General features: G+C 56.1%; 1 protein-coding gene across 4 annotated transcripts in view; it reads left to right on the top strand.

Moving 5' to 3' along the window:
• The window catches only part of AGO2 (argonaute RISC catalytic component 2), a 96378-nt gene that overhangs the window by 60630 nt on the left and 19946 nt on the right, over positions 1-15802 (top strand). For all 4 annotated transcript variants that reach the window (XM_061172236.1, XM_061172235.1, XM_061172237.1 and 1 more), the window contains exons 3-10: positions 1768-1888; positions 9298-9479; positions 11100-11236; positions 11704-11838; positions 12593-12680; positions 13946-14093; positions 14920-15039; positions 15203-15325. In XM_061172236.1, the coding sequence (XP_061028219.1) occupies positions 1768-1888; positions 9298-9479; positions 11100-11236; positions 11704-11838; positions 12593-12680; positions 13946-14093; positions 14920-15039; positions 15203-15325 (1054 nt within the window). The remainder of the gene's footprint in view (positions 1-1767; positions 1889-9297; positions 9480-11099; positions 11237-11703; positions 11839-12592; positions 12681-13945; positions 14094-14919; positions 15040-15202; positions 15326-15802) is intronic.

The raw sequence follows: 15802 nt of genomic DNA, 5'->3' as shown, positions 1-15802 counted from the left end.
GTCCCTTTAGGAAGGACCACATTGGTTTGGCTGATCTACTCCAATCTTGGGGGAGAGAGGAGCAGTGGAGGGTGGGGCTTTCTCTTATTTTGTTCTGCATCTGTGTTTATAAGTGAGATTGTCCCACGATCACCTTGTTGTGTTTTGAGATAACAGTTTTTCTAGCCTCATAAAATGAGCTGGGGCATGTGCCCTCTTAATTCTGTTCATGATAAATTTGAGTTCAGTTAGCTGATTTGTTCTTTGAATGTGGGCGGAACTCCCCAGTGGAGCCATCTGGACCTTGAGTTGACTGTGAAGTCTTGACCAAGAAGATGGGGTCCTTGAAGCTTGGGGAGGAGTGGTCTGGAGACAGCATGGAGGAAGGTGGCCCAGAGTAGTGTGTGGAGCAGCAGGTGAGATTGCACCCTGGCTACTGGTCAGGGGCGGCGGGGTTGGAGGTCAGAGCTGCACTAGCTGTCCTTGAGGCTTTATACCTGCTAGGGCTGTGATCTCCCGGTTGGTATCAGAGGCCTGGTGCCTTCTTGGTGAAGCCAGCAAAGCAGAGGCTCCGTCTGTCCCAGGGACTCCCCAGGCAGTGGGTGTTTGGGGCAGGATTAGCTGGATCCCCAGAGACCCACCTCCTGCAACTAGCACAGTTGAAAGTCAGCTGGGCAAAGCCAGTTTGAATAAGCAAACCCTTCTTAGGCCCGCTTTTCTCATTCAAGGAAAAGAATGGAATGAATTTGTGGTTCTTGCGTCCTGAAAGATGACCAAGGCTGTGTCTCAGAGAAATACCCTTACGGCAACAAGGCTGAGCTCAGATGTGCCTCCCCCTCCTCTGCCCACCTCCCCTTTCCCTGCTGTCAGAATCCATCTCCCTCCTTACCACATCCCATGAGCTGCTGTTTCCTGATAATGGCTGAGATTTTGAGCCTCTAACAGTCCATTTGCTATCAGTCCTTTGCATGTTTCCCTTACGAGGACCTTCGGGGACCAGGCAGGCATCACAGCTTTTCCTATCTGTACTTTATCAGAGTCGGGTGAGTTGACGTGACATGCTGACAGAGATGTTCCAGGTGGGGCTCCCTTGGAGCAGAGAAGTGCGGAGAGGGTGGTTGGTGGGCCTGGCGCTTCCCTGGGCCTCGGGGCCCGCAGGAGAGCTGAGCTGGCCCTGGTCGTCGCGGTGTGTTTCTCTGCTGAGCCGTGGACAGATAGGCAAAACGGGGCGAGGTAGGGCCACAGGTCTGCTCGGTCCTCGGAGCCCCACAGCGGAACAGCTGCTCCGTGCTCGCCGGGCTCCTGCCGCTCCCGTTCACGCCCGAGGAGCAGACAGCCCCAGAATCTTCGTCGCTTACGGTAGCAAACCTCCACTGCACGTTCAGGGTCTTCGTGCCGGAGCCCAGACTGAAAGGGCAGCAGTACCCAGGGCGAGCTGTACAGCGAACCACAGGAGCCCGAGGCCCCGGCCGAGCCAGCCCGCGGTGTCGGCGGGGTGGGGGGCGCTCTGTGTGCAGGTCACACGTGGCAGCTGGTCTTCCGTGGATGCAGCGTGCACAGTGCTGGGCGGGGAGGGGGTTCTCCCATGCTTGAGTCACTAAATGAGGGAGCGTAAGCCCACGGAAGGTTCTACTTTGATTTCTTATAGAAGGAAGTTGAAAGTCACGTTATTAAAAGGAGCCACGGGGCTTATAAAATTGCTTAAAAACCAGTGTTGGAAGAATGTCGTCCTTGTGTGCCATTTCGCTGATTTGATTGATGTTTTGCTCGAATTCTGTCTCGTTTCAGGGAAATAGTGGAGCACATGGTTCAGCACTTTAAAGCACAGATCTTTGGGGACCGGAAGCCAGTGTTTGATGGAAGGAAGAACCTCTACACGGCGATGCCCCTTCCGATTGGGAGGGATAAGGTGAGCTCACAGAGGTGGGTTGGATCGAGCAGTGGGCGAGAAGTCAAGTCCGTTGTCCTCTTGTCACACACTGAATCACTTCACCAGGAGGAAAGAGCCGCTAATCGGTCGTGTGCTTCATCGTGAGATCCACAGAAACTGCCTTCTGTGTGCCGCGGTTTTCAGTGGCAGAGGGTTTAGTTGTCTAAGTGCAGAGAAAGACATTGAGAACTTCTTGAAACCACTAAACTTTTAAATGTAAAGCACACACGTGCACGCACATGCCCCAAACCAGCACCAGACAGGTGCCTGGATGACAAGGCGGGGCTGTAAAGACCTACGGAGAAGTATGTTTGCACAGGTGAGTGTGTGTGGGACAAAGGCGGTGAAACACAGCAATCATTCAGCCGTAACCAGTGAGTCATCTGAAGTGATGATCATGGTAATTAATCAACCTGGGAGTAGTGGTTGTTTTAAAGTGTCGCCTTTCCTTGTTGTCTTTGTCCTTACCGTGGTTTTATTTAAAAAGCAGTGAAATTTCTGCCCAGAAGCTGTTACTTCTTGGCATATCTTTCAGCCAATGGGCTGCTCTGGGATGATGGGTATTGTTTATAAGAGAGGAGGACCAAAGACGGCTTGGAAATCATTTTTACCCGTACTTTAAAAAAACCCCAAACTAGTAATTTAACAGTTATCCCAACGAGACTGTAGAAGCTGATTCCCTTCAAGAATGACCTACACAATTAGCTTCTTACCCCCAGGGTCCCCGAGAGGGAAAACAGCTCAGAGCTTAGAGGGTCTGAAACTGCTGCCCCGTGACCTGCAAGTTCTCCACAGACGTGTTTTTGCTCTTGCATTTTAATGATGATCTTAAAACCACTAAGCTCCTCTCGCCGTTCTGAATGGCCATTGGGGTCAGTGGTTTCAGCTCCCAGCAGCACAGCGGCTGGGAAGTGTGATGCTCAGATAGGAGGAGCAGTTAGGGCCGAGGGCAGGCCGGTGGTGATAAGGGCTCTGTCCTCGCAGGGCCTGGCGGTGATTCTAGGAGATAACAGTGGCGCTCCGCCCAGCCCTGCCTGGCTGCGGGGGATTGACAGGGTTTTGAACTTGAAGGAGCCCCAGGACCCGGTGCCTGTCAGCTGAGCAGTCACCCCTTGCTAATTAACATGCTCTGCATTTGAAATGTATGAGTTACAAAGTTTTGTGTTTAATTTGCACATTTGTTTTTGTTTAAAGTTCTATAAGAAAGAAAAGCATAGGGAGTTTATTCACAGTTTTGTCTGTACATATTTATAATTAGATACTAGGAGGGGCTAAGGAGTGTTCTTCCTTCCGAAGGGGTGGGGAGGGTGTATGGTGTTCAAATTTGAGACACATCGTTGTGGACGTTAACACGGGCTCTTGGGTAATAATAAGTCTGATCCGAGGCCTGGCTTCGCCCTTAACTCGTGGTGGGACCTTGGGTAAGCTGCCTCACCTGCCACCCCTATAAAACGGGGAGATGGTATAGAAACTACCTCCCAGGGTCCTTGTGACAACTGAATGGGTGAACACACCCCAAGAAAAGCTTCTCCACCTTCAGTGTGCTTCCTGCAGCCCTGGGGCCTCTGTGAAGCGCTGGCTCTGGTTCAGGGTCTGGGGTGTCTGCATCTCCAAGCCGCCCTCCTGGTGACGCCCGTAGGACACCTGGGACACGGCGCACACTTAGCAGAGGCTCACAGCTGCTGTTGCTGGTCCAAGCATTCGCATCTGTCGTCCTGACCCATGTCCGTGTGGACGCCCTGATGCCCACAGCAGCCCTTCGTACGTATTGCCAAGACTCAGTGGGCATCAGTGTCTCTTAAACTGAGTCCCACCCATGCTCATCCTTTTTTCAGGTGAGCTGAGAGGACCTAGCCAAGGCCACAGCGTTTGGTTAGCGTGGGTCTCCAGATTCCAGACCCCTCCTTCCACTCATCTTTAAGGTTCTGTCAAATATTCGTGAGATGCAGAAATTAATCTCTTCCGTTTGAGAGCTAATGTAAGATGTTAACCTTTTCTATTTCCGTATGTTCACATCTTGTAGCAAAGTGTCATCCTTTTTCTTTTTCATTTTACGTTTGCTCTCTTTTCTATACGGTACTTTTCTTTGTGTCATGGGCACTTTTGTAGTAAGAGAAGAAATCCTTTAATGTCCCAGTAACCCTGTGTCTGCTAGTGGCTGCCCGGGGGCCGCAGGTGGCTCTGGCCCAGGTCTGTGCACAGAATGTGGCCCCGGGCCCTTACTCAGGGAAGGCAGCTGTTGTGATCTACTCCTGCTTTCACACACACACACACACACACACACACACACCCCTTGAGCCCAGCCCTGCACACACACACACACACACACACACACGCACACACACACACACACACCCCCTTGAGCCCAGCCCTGCACACACACACACACACACACACCCCTTGAGCCCAGCCCTGCGCGCACGCACGCGCACACACACACACACACACACACACACACACACACCCCTTGAGCCCAGCCCTGCCATGGCTGGAAGACCCGGTGCGCCAGGCCAGCCCCCCGCCTCCCCGCGCAGGAGACTGAGGAGGCTGTGAGGGCTGCTCACAGGCTGGGGTTTAACTTCTGGATCCTCCTCAGCAGGAATGGGACGTGAGTTGCAAATGGGAATGTGTGTCATTTGTTGTCCTTGGTGCTGGGTCCAGCCCTCCCCCATCGGGTCTGCAGCTTCCTGGACCTGCAGCCTCTCTGCGTTTATTCAGGGAAGGTGTGAGCGTCTCCTGAGTAGGAAGCGTCCCGTGAGGCCAGGCGCGCACTCGGATGGGTAGCGGACCGTGCGTGCAAGGCATTCCAGCCTTCAGAGTCCCCGGCGCTCCTTCTCCCCCCGCGCCGTGCCCCGGACCGCGAGCCGGGCTGCCTGTGCCCCGCTGGCGACTGCTGACCTGGGGTGACGGGCTGCAGAGTCTGAGCAGGGTGGTGAGGCCTCTGCGCTTGGAGGGTCGGAGGTCTGAGGAGGGGCAGGAGGGTAGGGCAGAGGTGGTGGGGGCCAGGGAGCTGTCCTTGGGGCCCCCTCCTTGGCGAGCCCACAGGTGGAGGGTCTGCTCGGCCTCGTTTGCTCCTCAGGCAGTCCTGCTGCCTTCGGACTGAGGGTCCCTCCGGTGAACCTGCGGCATTTTTTTTTTTAAATAAATTTTATTTATTTATTTATTTATGGCTGTGTTGGGTCTTCGTTGTTGCGCGCGGCCTTTCTCTAGTTGCGGCGAGCGGGGGCTGCTCTTTGTTGGGGTGTGCGGGCTTCTCATTGCGGTGGCTTCTCTCGTTGGGGAGCACGGACTCTAGGCGTGCGAGCTTCAGTAGTTGTGACCTGCGGGCTCAGTAGTTGTGGCTCGCGGGCTCTAGAGCGCAGGCTCAGTAGTTGTGGTGCACGGGCTTAGCTGCTCCGCGGCACGTGGGATCTTCCTGGACCAGGGCTCAAACCCGTGTCCCCCGCATTGGCAGGCGGGTTCCTAGCCGCTGCGCCACCAGGGAGGCCCGGGCCTGCGGCATTTGTCAGCGTGCTTTGGCCCGTCGGCGGGTGGAGGTGCTCGGCAAGCGCGGCTTCCTCAGCAGCGCAGCCCCTCCCTGGACCTGTCGTTCTCCTGCCGCGGTCACTGAACTCCCGGCCGTCTCCCAACGCTTTGTCCCGGGTCATCTGGGGACAGGCTGCTCGTTGACGGGATCTGTTGCTGTGCCGGTCACAGAAGACCTGCGCTCCGAGCGCCCTGTGCGCATGGAGCCTGGCAACCCCGAGGCCCTGCCAGCGCTGTCACGCCTTCCTCAGGGACGGATGGCAGCCACATCTGGACAAGCAAAGCCCGCTGGGCGCCGTGGCTGCTGCTCCCTGGCTGCGCACGCCTCTCCCTGCTCTTGTCGGTGCTGCTTCCGAGCTGCACGGTGGCACCAAGCGGGACTCTTCCTGCCCCAGTTCCAGTCTGTCGCCCTGGTGACGTTCAGCCAGAAGGGACTGAGTGTGTGGCCGTGGTCTGCCTGGAGACGTTGACTCTCACATCTGCCTCACCGTTTTCCAGGCCTGGGGTGGCGTCCCTGCTAACGCTGTCCATATTCAAAAGCTGGCAGTGGTCGCCTTCCTGTGTCACAGCTTCTGAGCTGCCGGCGTCCTCGGTTGGCACAGGCATCTGTGTGGCGCGTGGGCCGCCCTCCTGTCCCGTATTACAGACGAGACCCAAAGGAGCCACAGAGGTTACAGAGCTGGGAGCCCGCACACTGCCCTTGGATGCTGCGTGGTTGGGACCAAGAGCTTCAGGATGCTCAGAGGTTGAAGTGTCTTGGTGTATGGAGCGAGTCCAGTGGCTGGCAGCCCAGACGGACATGAGGACTGCTCTTGGGCTCATGTCACAGCTGAAGCCCGGTGCCACCCTGCCCCTGGAGTGACATTTCTGTTGAAATCTCCATCATCCCTAAGATAATAGATGCCTGTACCAGTTGGCCTCTTGAGACGTGACTGACAGAGAATGTTGTAGAGCCTGGAGCTTATTCTGTTCCCTTTTTATGGGGGCCAAGAGGAGGCTGGTCTAGAATCTATTTAAAAATAGAGGACTTCCGTGGTGGTGCAGTAGTTAAGAATCCACCTGCCAATGCAGGGGGCACGAGTTCGAGCCCTGGTCCGGGAAGATCCCACGTGCCGCAGAGCAGCTAAGCCCGTGAGCCACAACTACAGAGCCTGTGCTCTAGAGCCCGCAAGCCACAGCTACTGAGCCCGTGTGCCTAGAGCCCATGCTCCGCAACAAGAGAAGCCACCGCAATGAGAGGCCCGCGCACCGCAACGAAGAGTAGCCCCTGCTCACCGCATCTAGAGAAAGCCTGCACACGGCAACGAAGACCCAACGCAGCCAAAAATAAATAAATTACAGAAATAAATAAATAAGTAAAGGAAGGGTGTTTTAAAAAAATAAATAAAATAAAAATGGAAGTACCTTTTGCTAAAGGAAAATACGCCCCTCTGAATCCCACTCAGTTGGATTATAGAGGCATTTTTAAAGAATGACATTGACAAGCGTCTAATTAGCTCCGGTTCACAGAGTTGGTCTTTAGATACGCCAGGCGCTGCTGGGTGGAGACGTGTGCGGTAAGCGTGAAGTGCCCGCTGTACACGTCGGTGTGTGAGATGGAAACTAGCGTGCCGTTTCCACCCACCTGTTGGCCGTGTCCTTGGTGCACCATTTCTGAATAGGTGGAAGTGCTTACCCCCTCTGCTGACGTGCGAGCAGGTCTCTGCTGGTCCACACTCAAGCCCTCCCCCATGGCCACCATCCTGATGACCTGGGTTAAATGGACCCTTTCTTGACTGGTTTTATCAGCTGTGTGTGCATCCTTAACATGTGTTTTGCCCCGAGATGAATCATACTGCAGTGTCCCTCTGTGGCTTGCCACTTTTATTCAGTATTAGATGCTTGAAATGCATCCGTTGTGAAGAACGTGTTCCTTTTTCACTGCTCTGTTCTCCCTTCGATGGACCTCGGGCCGTTTCCATTTTGGGGCCGTCAGGCTTGGTGTGTGGGCCTGTGCTGGAGCACACCTCGGACACAAGTGTGCAGGGGGCTTCAGTGCAGTCTAGTTGCTGCCCCGGTGATGTCTGAATGGGGCGTAGCAAGTGCATGAGGGAGGGAGCCCCTGAGAGTGGAGAGTGAGCAGAGGAGCCGAGCACAGGCTGCCGGGTGAGACGGGGGGAGGAGGGCGTGAATGAATGAGCGGGGCTGGTGCCAGGACCTCTCAGCCCCCGCCCCCCCCCCCCCCCCCCGCCCGGTCATCACGTGGTGAGTGGAAGGGCCTTTGACAGCAGCCCCGCTGGCTCCCAGTCCCACGTCTGCCCTTTCATGGTTGTGTGGCCTCGGGCTGGACTGTCAGTCTGAGGGTCTATGTTTTTTGTATAAAGCATGGTGAACAAGTCTCCCTGGCTGGGATTTTTGGGTGTTTAAGGATAAAGTATATAGTCTGTGCCCTACCAATAGATGTTCCATAAACATGGGGAAGTATTATCAGCAAATATCAGAATTGCTTCAGTCATCAACTGAGTGGGGTCTGTGTGTGTGACGCTCAGGATGCATTAGTCAGTCACCAAATAATAATTTAATGTTTCAGTGGTGGAGTGAAGGGACTGGGTAAAGGTGGGTCTGGGCATCATGTGGAGCAGGGTGGGTGGGCGTGATGAGGGGCGAAGGACCTACTGGGAGGCGGGGAGAGGAGTGGATTTGCTGTTCATCAAGCGTTGGCTCCAGAGGGCGCACCTTGGACCATTGTCCTGAACACCCGCCACTAGCTGCACGCGGCTATGTGCACTCAAATCTACTAGAAGTTAATAAAGCTAAAACTTTAGTTCCGCAGTCTCACCAGCCACATTTCAAGTGCTCAGTGGCCACAAGTGGCCAGTGGCTTCTGTCCTGGTCAGCTCAGGAAAAGACTGTTTCCATTATCATAGGAAGTTCTGTTGGAAAGGGCTGTTATAAACATTGAGTGCTATTGTGTAAATATTCTGAGAATTTAAATTTCTTCCCAGGAAATTCTGATTGGTCTTGTGGTAGTTGAAGCTACTTTCTCCGCCGTCTTGAACCTGGCGATGCTGGTACCGCAGCACTTTCCTGTTGCACAGATGGGCATAGACAGCCCTTGGAATAGCATCAGGGCTTGTTTGCCTGGGGAAGAGCCTGGCTTGTCCCCACTGCCCACATGCTTCATTCAGTGCCTGTGATCTGCCCACGTTTTATTGTGGACAAGTTTAATCAGACAGAAACGTCGAAGGCATTGGAGGATGCACACCCATCTAGGTTGTTGTTAGCGTTTTGCTCTGTTTTACCTCATGTCTGTTCTGAGAAGGCTTTTGTTCATGATTTACTCACTGCAAAACTAGCTCCTGGACTCTTAAGGGACCTAGAAAACAGGAACCCCCAGAGCCACTGCAGTTTTCTCAGTCCCACTGGAGAAAGAGTAACTCCCCAGGACCCCCAGTGAGCTGCCCACGTCCCGTTCCTCTGTCCCAGGAGCAGCCTAGGCTCATGCCTGCGCCCTGCTTTCCTCTTCCTGGGGTGCCCTCCTCAGAGAGGCCGACCCAGGCCCCAGCTGATCAGCTGCTGTGCAGCCTCAGGACGCCTTCTTGGCCCCTCGCCTCTCCTGGCTGCCACCATGTGCAGGATCGGGCTCGGGAAACACTAGACCTCCGTGGTGGGAAGGACTCCCGTTGTGCTTCAGTCACTGGCTGCTGGAGGAGGGGCTGAGTGCGCCACCCCCCCCACCCCCCCCCCCCACCCCCCGTGCTTGGATGAAGGACTGGCTGAACTTCCCTAGCCTGGGGGTTCTGGAAGCTGACCCACCACCCTTGACCTCCCTGTAGCTTCTTAAGAGGGAAGCGTGAGTAACTGTGCTCTGGATCCCCTCCCAGGTGGAGCTGGAGGTCACGTTGCCAGGAGAAGGGAAGGACCGCATCTTCAAGGTGTCCATCAAGTGGGTGTCCTGCGTGAGCTTACAGGCATTACACGATGCACTTTCGGGGCGGCTGCCCAGCGTCCCCTTTGAGACGATCCAGGCCCTGGACGTGGTTATGAGGCATTTGCCGTCCATGAGGTGAGGACCGTCCACGAGGTGGGAACCGAGAAGCCTGAATCCTCTGTCTGAGGAGGTTCTGGTTCTCGGGGACAGGGCGGGGACGGCCGTAGGCGTTTCTATGATGAAAGCAGTGGCGACGCCAGCTCGGGAAAAGCTGTAATGTAAAAAGAAATCGCTGGAGTTCTCCGCCAAGCACACAAAGGTTGCCTGCCTGTCTCTGGGTGCACCGTTCACTCCACCCAACGTGCGAGCTTGGTCCTGTTCCTCAGTTGCCCTCGCACTCAGGAGTCATGTTGCAGGTTCTGTGCTTGCCTGGCTTCCGCCACGAGGAGGAGCCTTTCAGGACTGCAGGAAGCACGCACACCCACACACTTCGGCTTTATTCGGTGGGATTACTTTCCACTAACCACCACACTTGAACTTGTTGAGGCAGAGGGTAGGAGGACACTTTGATAGCTTGTGATTGACCAGATGGAGGCGCAGGGCCACAACGGCTCCCCACGTGACAGCCGTGTGCGAGCCACACCCACTGCTCGGGTTTCCAGTGTGGGACGCCTCTTCCTTCCCCGGGTGTCGTGCACAGTAGGGCCTCAGGAACTCTTTGAACGATTAAGTGAAAGGAGGAGAACCTAAAACTGAAACGAACCTCCGTACTGAACTCTCCCAATACCGACCAGAACTCTAAGGTTTGAGGGGAGGGTGTAGTGTAAGAGGAGTCTCCTTGAAGGGCCGTGTTAGATTTAAAGGGGACCCTGGTGTTCTCGAAACACAGGGCAGGCTGTCACTCCTGCCAGGGTCCCCGGCCCCTGCATGTAGTCTGTCACTGCTTGGAACTGTTGATGTGAGGAAGGCAGGTGGGTGCAAAAAACCCCAGCTCTTAAGGATTGTTGCCAAAATGTCGAATCCATTCTTTAAAAGAGTGGCAGGAATTACTGTGATTTTTTTTTTTCTGAATTCCTTTGCATTAATCACCATGTTACTTTTATAATCAGGAGGAAAGTCTTTCGTTTGGGGGAAATAGAGAAAGAGGCTGGGGGAAGCAAAGAGTGTGCGTGTCCTGGTTGGTGGCTTGGCCTGTAGGCAACAGGGTCTTCCCTCGGGGAGCCTCGGTGATGCCGCGGCCGCTGCCCTGGAGAGCGTGGTGGCCTCCGTCTCTGAGGTCCATCAGTCACCCCCCCGGGAGGGCGTAGGTGCTCCCTCACGTGGACCTCGCTGCCCCCCGAGACGGGGTCCGAGCTCTGCACCCCCCTCTCCCCCCTATAGAGGAGCCGGGTGGAAAGGGAACGGGGCCTGGGTGCTTGGTCTCCGCGAGGTCCTTGGCCCTCCGTGCCAGACGCCCCGAGGCCCGGACGGGACCGGCCCGGCTGGCTGACTGTGGTCGCCCGCACCTGCACCCCTGCCCGCCCCATCCTAGAAGGAGGTGAAGTGCTGTGTGCAGACCCGAGGGCTGCGGGCGAGGCATCGCGGTGGGAGGATCGCGTGGGGAGCACGAGGTGCGACCAGACCCCTTTGTCCTCGGCTCACGGGAGGAAGTTCTCCTGCGTGCCCCCTGCGTGTTGGCCGTGGACACAGGCAGGAAGCTTGAGCGTCTGCGGGGTGTGTGCCCGCCGGCCTCCCTAGACAAGGCTCCCGTTCCAGGTACACCCCCGTGGGCCGCTCCTTCTTCACGGCGTCCGAGGGCTGCTCCAACCCGCTGGGCGGGGGCCGAGAGGTGTGGTTTGGCTTCCATCAGTCCGTCCGGCCTTCTCTGTGGAAGATGATGCTGAATATCGACGGTAAGCGGAGCCCCGGCCGCCATCGGGGGGTGAGGGGCTGCGAGGCCCCTCCACACGCGCCCGGCCCGCCGCACCGCTCGTGCACGGAGGGCAGTGGCGCTCACGCTTGACCGTCAGAGCCTCCGCGGGGCCCCCTCCACAGACACAGCCTGCGGCTCAGGGGCCGAGGGGGGTTCCCGGCTGCCCCTTTGTGTTGGACCCCGCGTGGGAACGGTAAGCTTCAGGGAGCCCGAGACCAGAAGGTGGTCAGAAAGTGCCAGAAAACCCAGGCTTGCAGTTATCACCGGCTGATGGGTTTTGTTTTTAAACCGCAGCGTTTTCCTCAGAGGGTGACTTTAGCCTCTGCCAACCCCTCCCGCTGCCCCTCGGAGTCCGCGAGCCGGGGGAGCCGGGGCGGCCGCGGGAGTGGCCTCGCCAGGCAGGCCCGGTCACGTCTCGGCTTTTGTCTCTTCTTTTCCCGCCTATAGTCTCGGCAACAGCGTTTTATAAGGCACAGCCAGTAATCGAGTTTGTGTGTGAAGTTTTGGATTTTAAAAGTATTGAAGAACAACAAAAACCTCTGACAGATTCCCAAAGGGTCAAGTTTACCAAAGAAATCAAAGGTAACTAGCTGCCCGGCGCAGTGGATGAGGGACGCGACCTGGATGGCCCCGAGTTTCCCAAGTTCTTGTTCCTTCGTGTTTCCGAGGGGAAGGGGCAGGGGGCAGCGGGAGGAGCCAGCCCTCAGAGACACATCAGCGCAGGACAAGGACACCCGCTTCCCAGAACGGGGCCGATTTCTAAATGATGACTTTCTGCGTGGGGTGGCCCGGCAGTGTCCGGGCGCGGCTATGAGGGCCAGGCAGCTGCAGCACGAGTGTAATCAATTTCTCAGGACGTTCCGGAACGTTGATTCCTTGTCATTTAACCGAGCCTGGTTTCCACTCAAGAAAACGCAGCCCAGGGTTCAGTGACCTGGCTGTGTCCTTCTGCCCGTTGTCGGAGAGCTGGCAGGCCCTGTAGGCTTGGCCCCTCTGCACCTGTCCTTCCTGGGGGGTGTTCAAAGGCCGGCAGCAGTGCTCGTTGCTAAAAATAACCCCAAAGGAAGCACGGAAGGCCGAGGCGGCTGACGGCCCGCTCTCAGCCGAGCCCACGTCGCCCCTCGTCTTTGAGAACACACCCTGCCTCTGACCCGGGCATCCCTGGGGCAGGGGGCGTCCCTGGGGGTGAGATGGCCCAGCCCGAGGGTCACCCGGAAGGCCCTCGCCGTGGGTCTGTGGGTGAGGTTCCCCTGAAAGCTGATGGGCTGACAGTGGGGCGTGCGCTGCAGGCCCAGGCGAGTCTTGATGCTGAAGCCCAGCTGCTGTGTGTTCTCAGGTCTAAAGGTGGAGATAACGCACTGTGGGCAGATGAAGAGGAAGTACCGCGTCTGCAACGTGACCCGGCGGCCCGCCAGCCACCAAACGTAAACGGCCTTCCTGTCAAACGCTTATCAGCTCTGACCTTCACTGTCACTCAGATGTCCAAACTCTGCAGCAATCACTTCTGCAAAGGATTTTCATGCTAGCTGTAAAATTCCGAAAGCACACTTCACCTCATGAAATAAAATAATGAAATTCCCCTTGTATGGGCGGGAGGGGGCGGGGCTCACCGTCAGTTTTCCTTCTTGAATATGACAGGCGAGGGAAGGTCTTTTTGGTTCATTTTCCAGTTCTCCGTGCTGAGTGGCGTCCAGGGAGGGAGTGGGGATCAGTTAGTGCTGCCTGGATCCACAAGCGTGGCCCGGCCCAGGCCAACGCTGCGGCCTCTGTCTTGAGCTCCCGTCACTTCACAGACAGTTTGGGGTCCAGGTCCGTGTAGTAAGTGTCCTGGCCGCACGGATGCAGTGCTGTCTTAGGTTGTGTGGCCCCCCCACCCCACCTTGAGGCCTCCTGGGTCCAGTGAGGACTCGTTAGTTTATTTCGCGGTCGCTCCATGGGAAGTGCCTGGTGTGTCTCTGGGTACTGGTTATACCAAGACGCCCAGGGTCCTGTGCAGCAGGAGGGGCAAGGTGAGCCTGTGTCCTTGTCCCCATGACCTCCTCCCACCGGGCAGAGCAAAGGAGTCGGCAGAGGTCCCCTACCCCTGTGCCCAGCGCCCTCGGCCCCATCCTGCATGGGGGCTGCCCCCCGTGAGTGCAGGATGCCACTGTGCTCTCCCGCCCCTGCACGTGGGCCTCTCCTGCCTCAGCCCACCACATGTGGCTGCGGAGGCCTGAGCAGACCCGGCTTGTCCCTTTCACTGTCCTGTTCTGGAAGGTTTCAGGTTTTCTGGGGCGGACACTTGGAGCACTCAGGCGGTAAACGACTTTCAGAGTCAGTGCGAGGTCGGCTGGAAAGTGCACAGGCTTTTCTTTCTGGGTTTGTCTTCATTTGTCCTGAGTCCTTTCCATGTACTCTAGATGTATGTGTCATTTGTGATTATTGCATATTGTAGGCGTGCGGGTGTTTTTTACTTCCCGACTCCAGAGATAAAACGAAAGTTTAGGGACTTGGGAATGTTCAGATAAGCCAGAGGGCATGATTTGGTTTTGAACCCCAGGGAGATGCTTTGAATCACCCTCCACCTTCTTCAACCCTAAGAAAGCAGACCCGCAAAAGCATCCCTGTGTGAGCGGGCACGTGGGTCTCGGTCACCCGTCCCCTGGGGGCCTGGGACGCTCCAGGCCTGAGCCGCCTCTTTCTTGCCCAGGTTCCCGCTGCAGCAGGAGAGCGGGCAGACGGTCGAGTGCACGGTGGCCCAGTACTTTAAGGACAGGCACAAGCTGGTCCTGCGCTACCCTCACCTCCCGTGTTTACAAGTCGGACAGGAGCAGAAACACACCTACCTTCCCCTAGAGGCAAGTCCCCCTCCCTCCATCTCTGTGGGCTGGGAGGAGAACTTCCGGGGCAGGGGCCCCGCTGGCACCCCGGGCCCAAACCTTGTTATTCCTGCCACTGTGGGACCTGGGACAGGTTAACAGATGTGGTCCAGCCTCAGTTTCTGCATTAATAAGATGGGTTTGGTAACTTACAGGATTCGTGTGAAGGTCGAGACCATATGTGTGTGCCCAGCAGGCCCCTGGCACCCAGGAAAATGTGCTCAGGAAGTCTAAAATTCACTTCTGGTTTGAAAAATCCTTGCCTGGGAAAAGATCAAATGCTGAAACAAGGACACAAGTTTTTAAGTCTTTTCTGTTAGTGTTTTAAATTCTCGGTATTTGTCCAGTTACTGAAACACCTGGCCCTTGGTTTGGCTTTTCCTGTGCTGTGTGCAGAAGGCAGACTTCCTTCCCATCACCGGCAGCTCTGTATTACACGTACCCCGTGTCTGAGGACGGGGGGTCCGCACAACCCATGGTGAGGACACAGGCCAACCCCGCCCCGCTGCTGGGTGGTCTCAGAGGCTGTGCTGCTTTTAGCGGCGCGGCTCCCGGCTCACGTTTCTGTTGTGCTGGGTTTCCTCGGGTGGTTTCTGCCTCGGACCAGAGGGCCTCCTCCCGCGTGCGGTTCCTGGTGGATCTCAGGAACAGCCTCCACACTGGCGTCTGCGTGGCGCTTCACGGTTCACTCGTGACGAATAGATGTGTCACGGGCAGAGCTGGGCGCCAGCTCCCGCGCTTGGCCTCAGACCCGTGCCCGCTCCCCAGCCCGGTGCTGACACCTGGTTCTTGCGTTTTTTCGTAGGTCTGTAACATAGTGGCGGGACAGAGATGTATAAAAAAGCTGACCGACAATCAGACCTCAACCATGATCAGAGCGACTGCCAGGTCAGCCCCCGATCGGCAGGAAGAGATTAGCAAATTGGTGAGCGTCACATCCTCAGGCCAGTCCTCGGGTGGGAACACCCTGGGGACGCCAGCTCAGGGTGCCCAGGGCAAGGCCCCATGATGCTTTGGACAGACTCGGCTTCTGGAAGGAAGCAGAGTCCACCCCTGACTCCGTGCCTTTTCTTTCTTCCCTTTTCAAGATGAGAAGTGCCAGTTTTAACACAGATCCGTATGTTCGTGAGTTTGGAATCATGGTCAAAGACGAGATGACCGATGTGACCGGGCGGGTCCTCCAGCCGCCCTCCATCCTCTATGGGGGCCGGGTAGGTAGACGGCTGGGTGGGGCGTTTTGTGGGTGTTGGGAGTATGTGTCTGAACGTCAATGCTGGGGCGCAGCACCTGACCCCCACACACACACCCTCAGAGGTGTAGACCATGGTCAAGGTAAAGAATTCTTCCTGCCCCAGTGTGAACCTGTAACAGCTCTGGGCCTTCATGAAGGACTGGTTTCCTTAACCCTTTTAAAGTTTTCTGAATCACCCCTTTTCTTTTCAAAAGGTAAACTTTATTATCTCATCAAAATTTTAAAAGCATCATTCTTTGTATGATAGATACTCTGCCAGTGACGAGTTATTCTCCAGAAGTTCATGCCGCTTTTCTGCTTTCTAACTTTTGTTTTGGAGGTATGTGGGAGCAAGTACATCAGTTTAGTCACGGGCACAGTTCTGTTTGTTTGTTTTTGCCCATTTGACCTCTGGTTCTGGTCAGTACGGTCCTGACCCTTGAGCCCCTTAGAGCTC

The sequence above is a fragment of the Eubalaena glacialis genome, chromosome 17 (assembly GCF_028564815.1).
Source record: "Eubalaena glacialis isolate mEubGla1 chromosome 17, mEubGla1.1.hap2.+ XY, whole genome shotgun sequence".
Lineage (NCBI taxonomy): Eukaryota > Metazoa > Chordata > Mammalia > Artiodactyla > Balaenidae > Eubalaena > Eubalaena glacialis.
The sequence above is the reverse complement of the archived record's forward strand: the minus strand, read 5'-3'. Positions and strand labels throughout refer to the sequence as shown.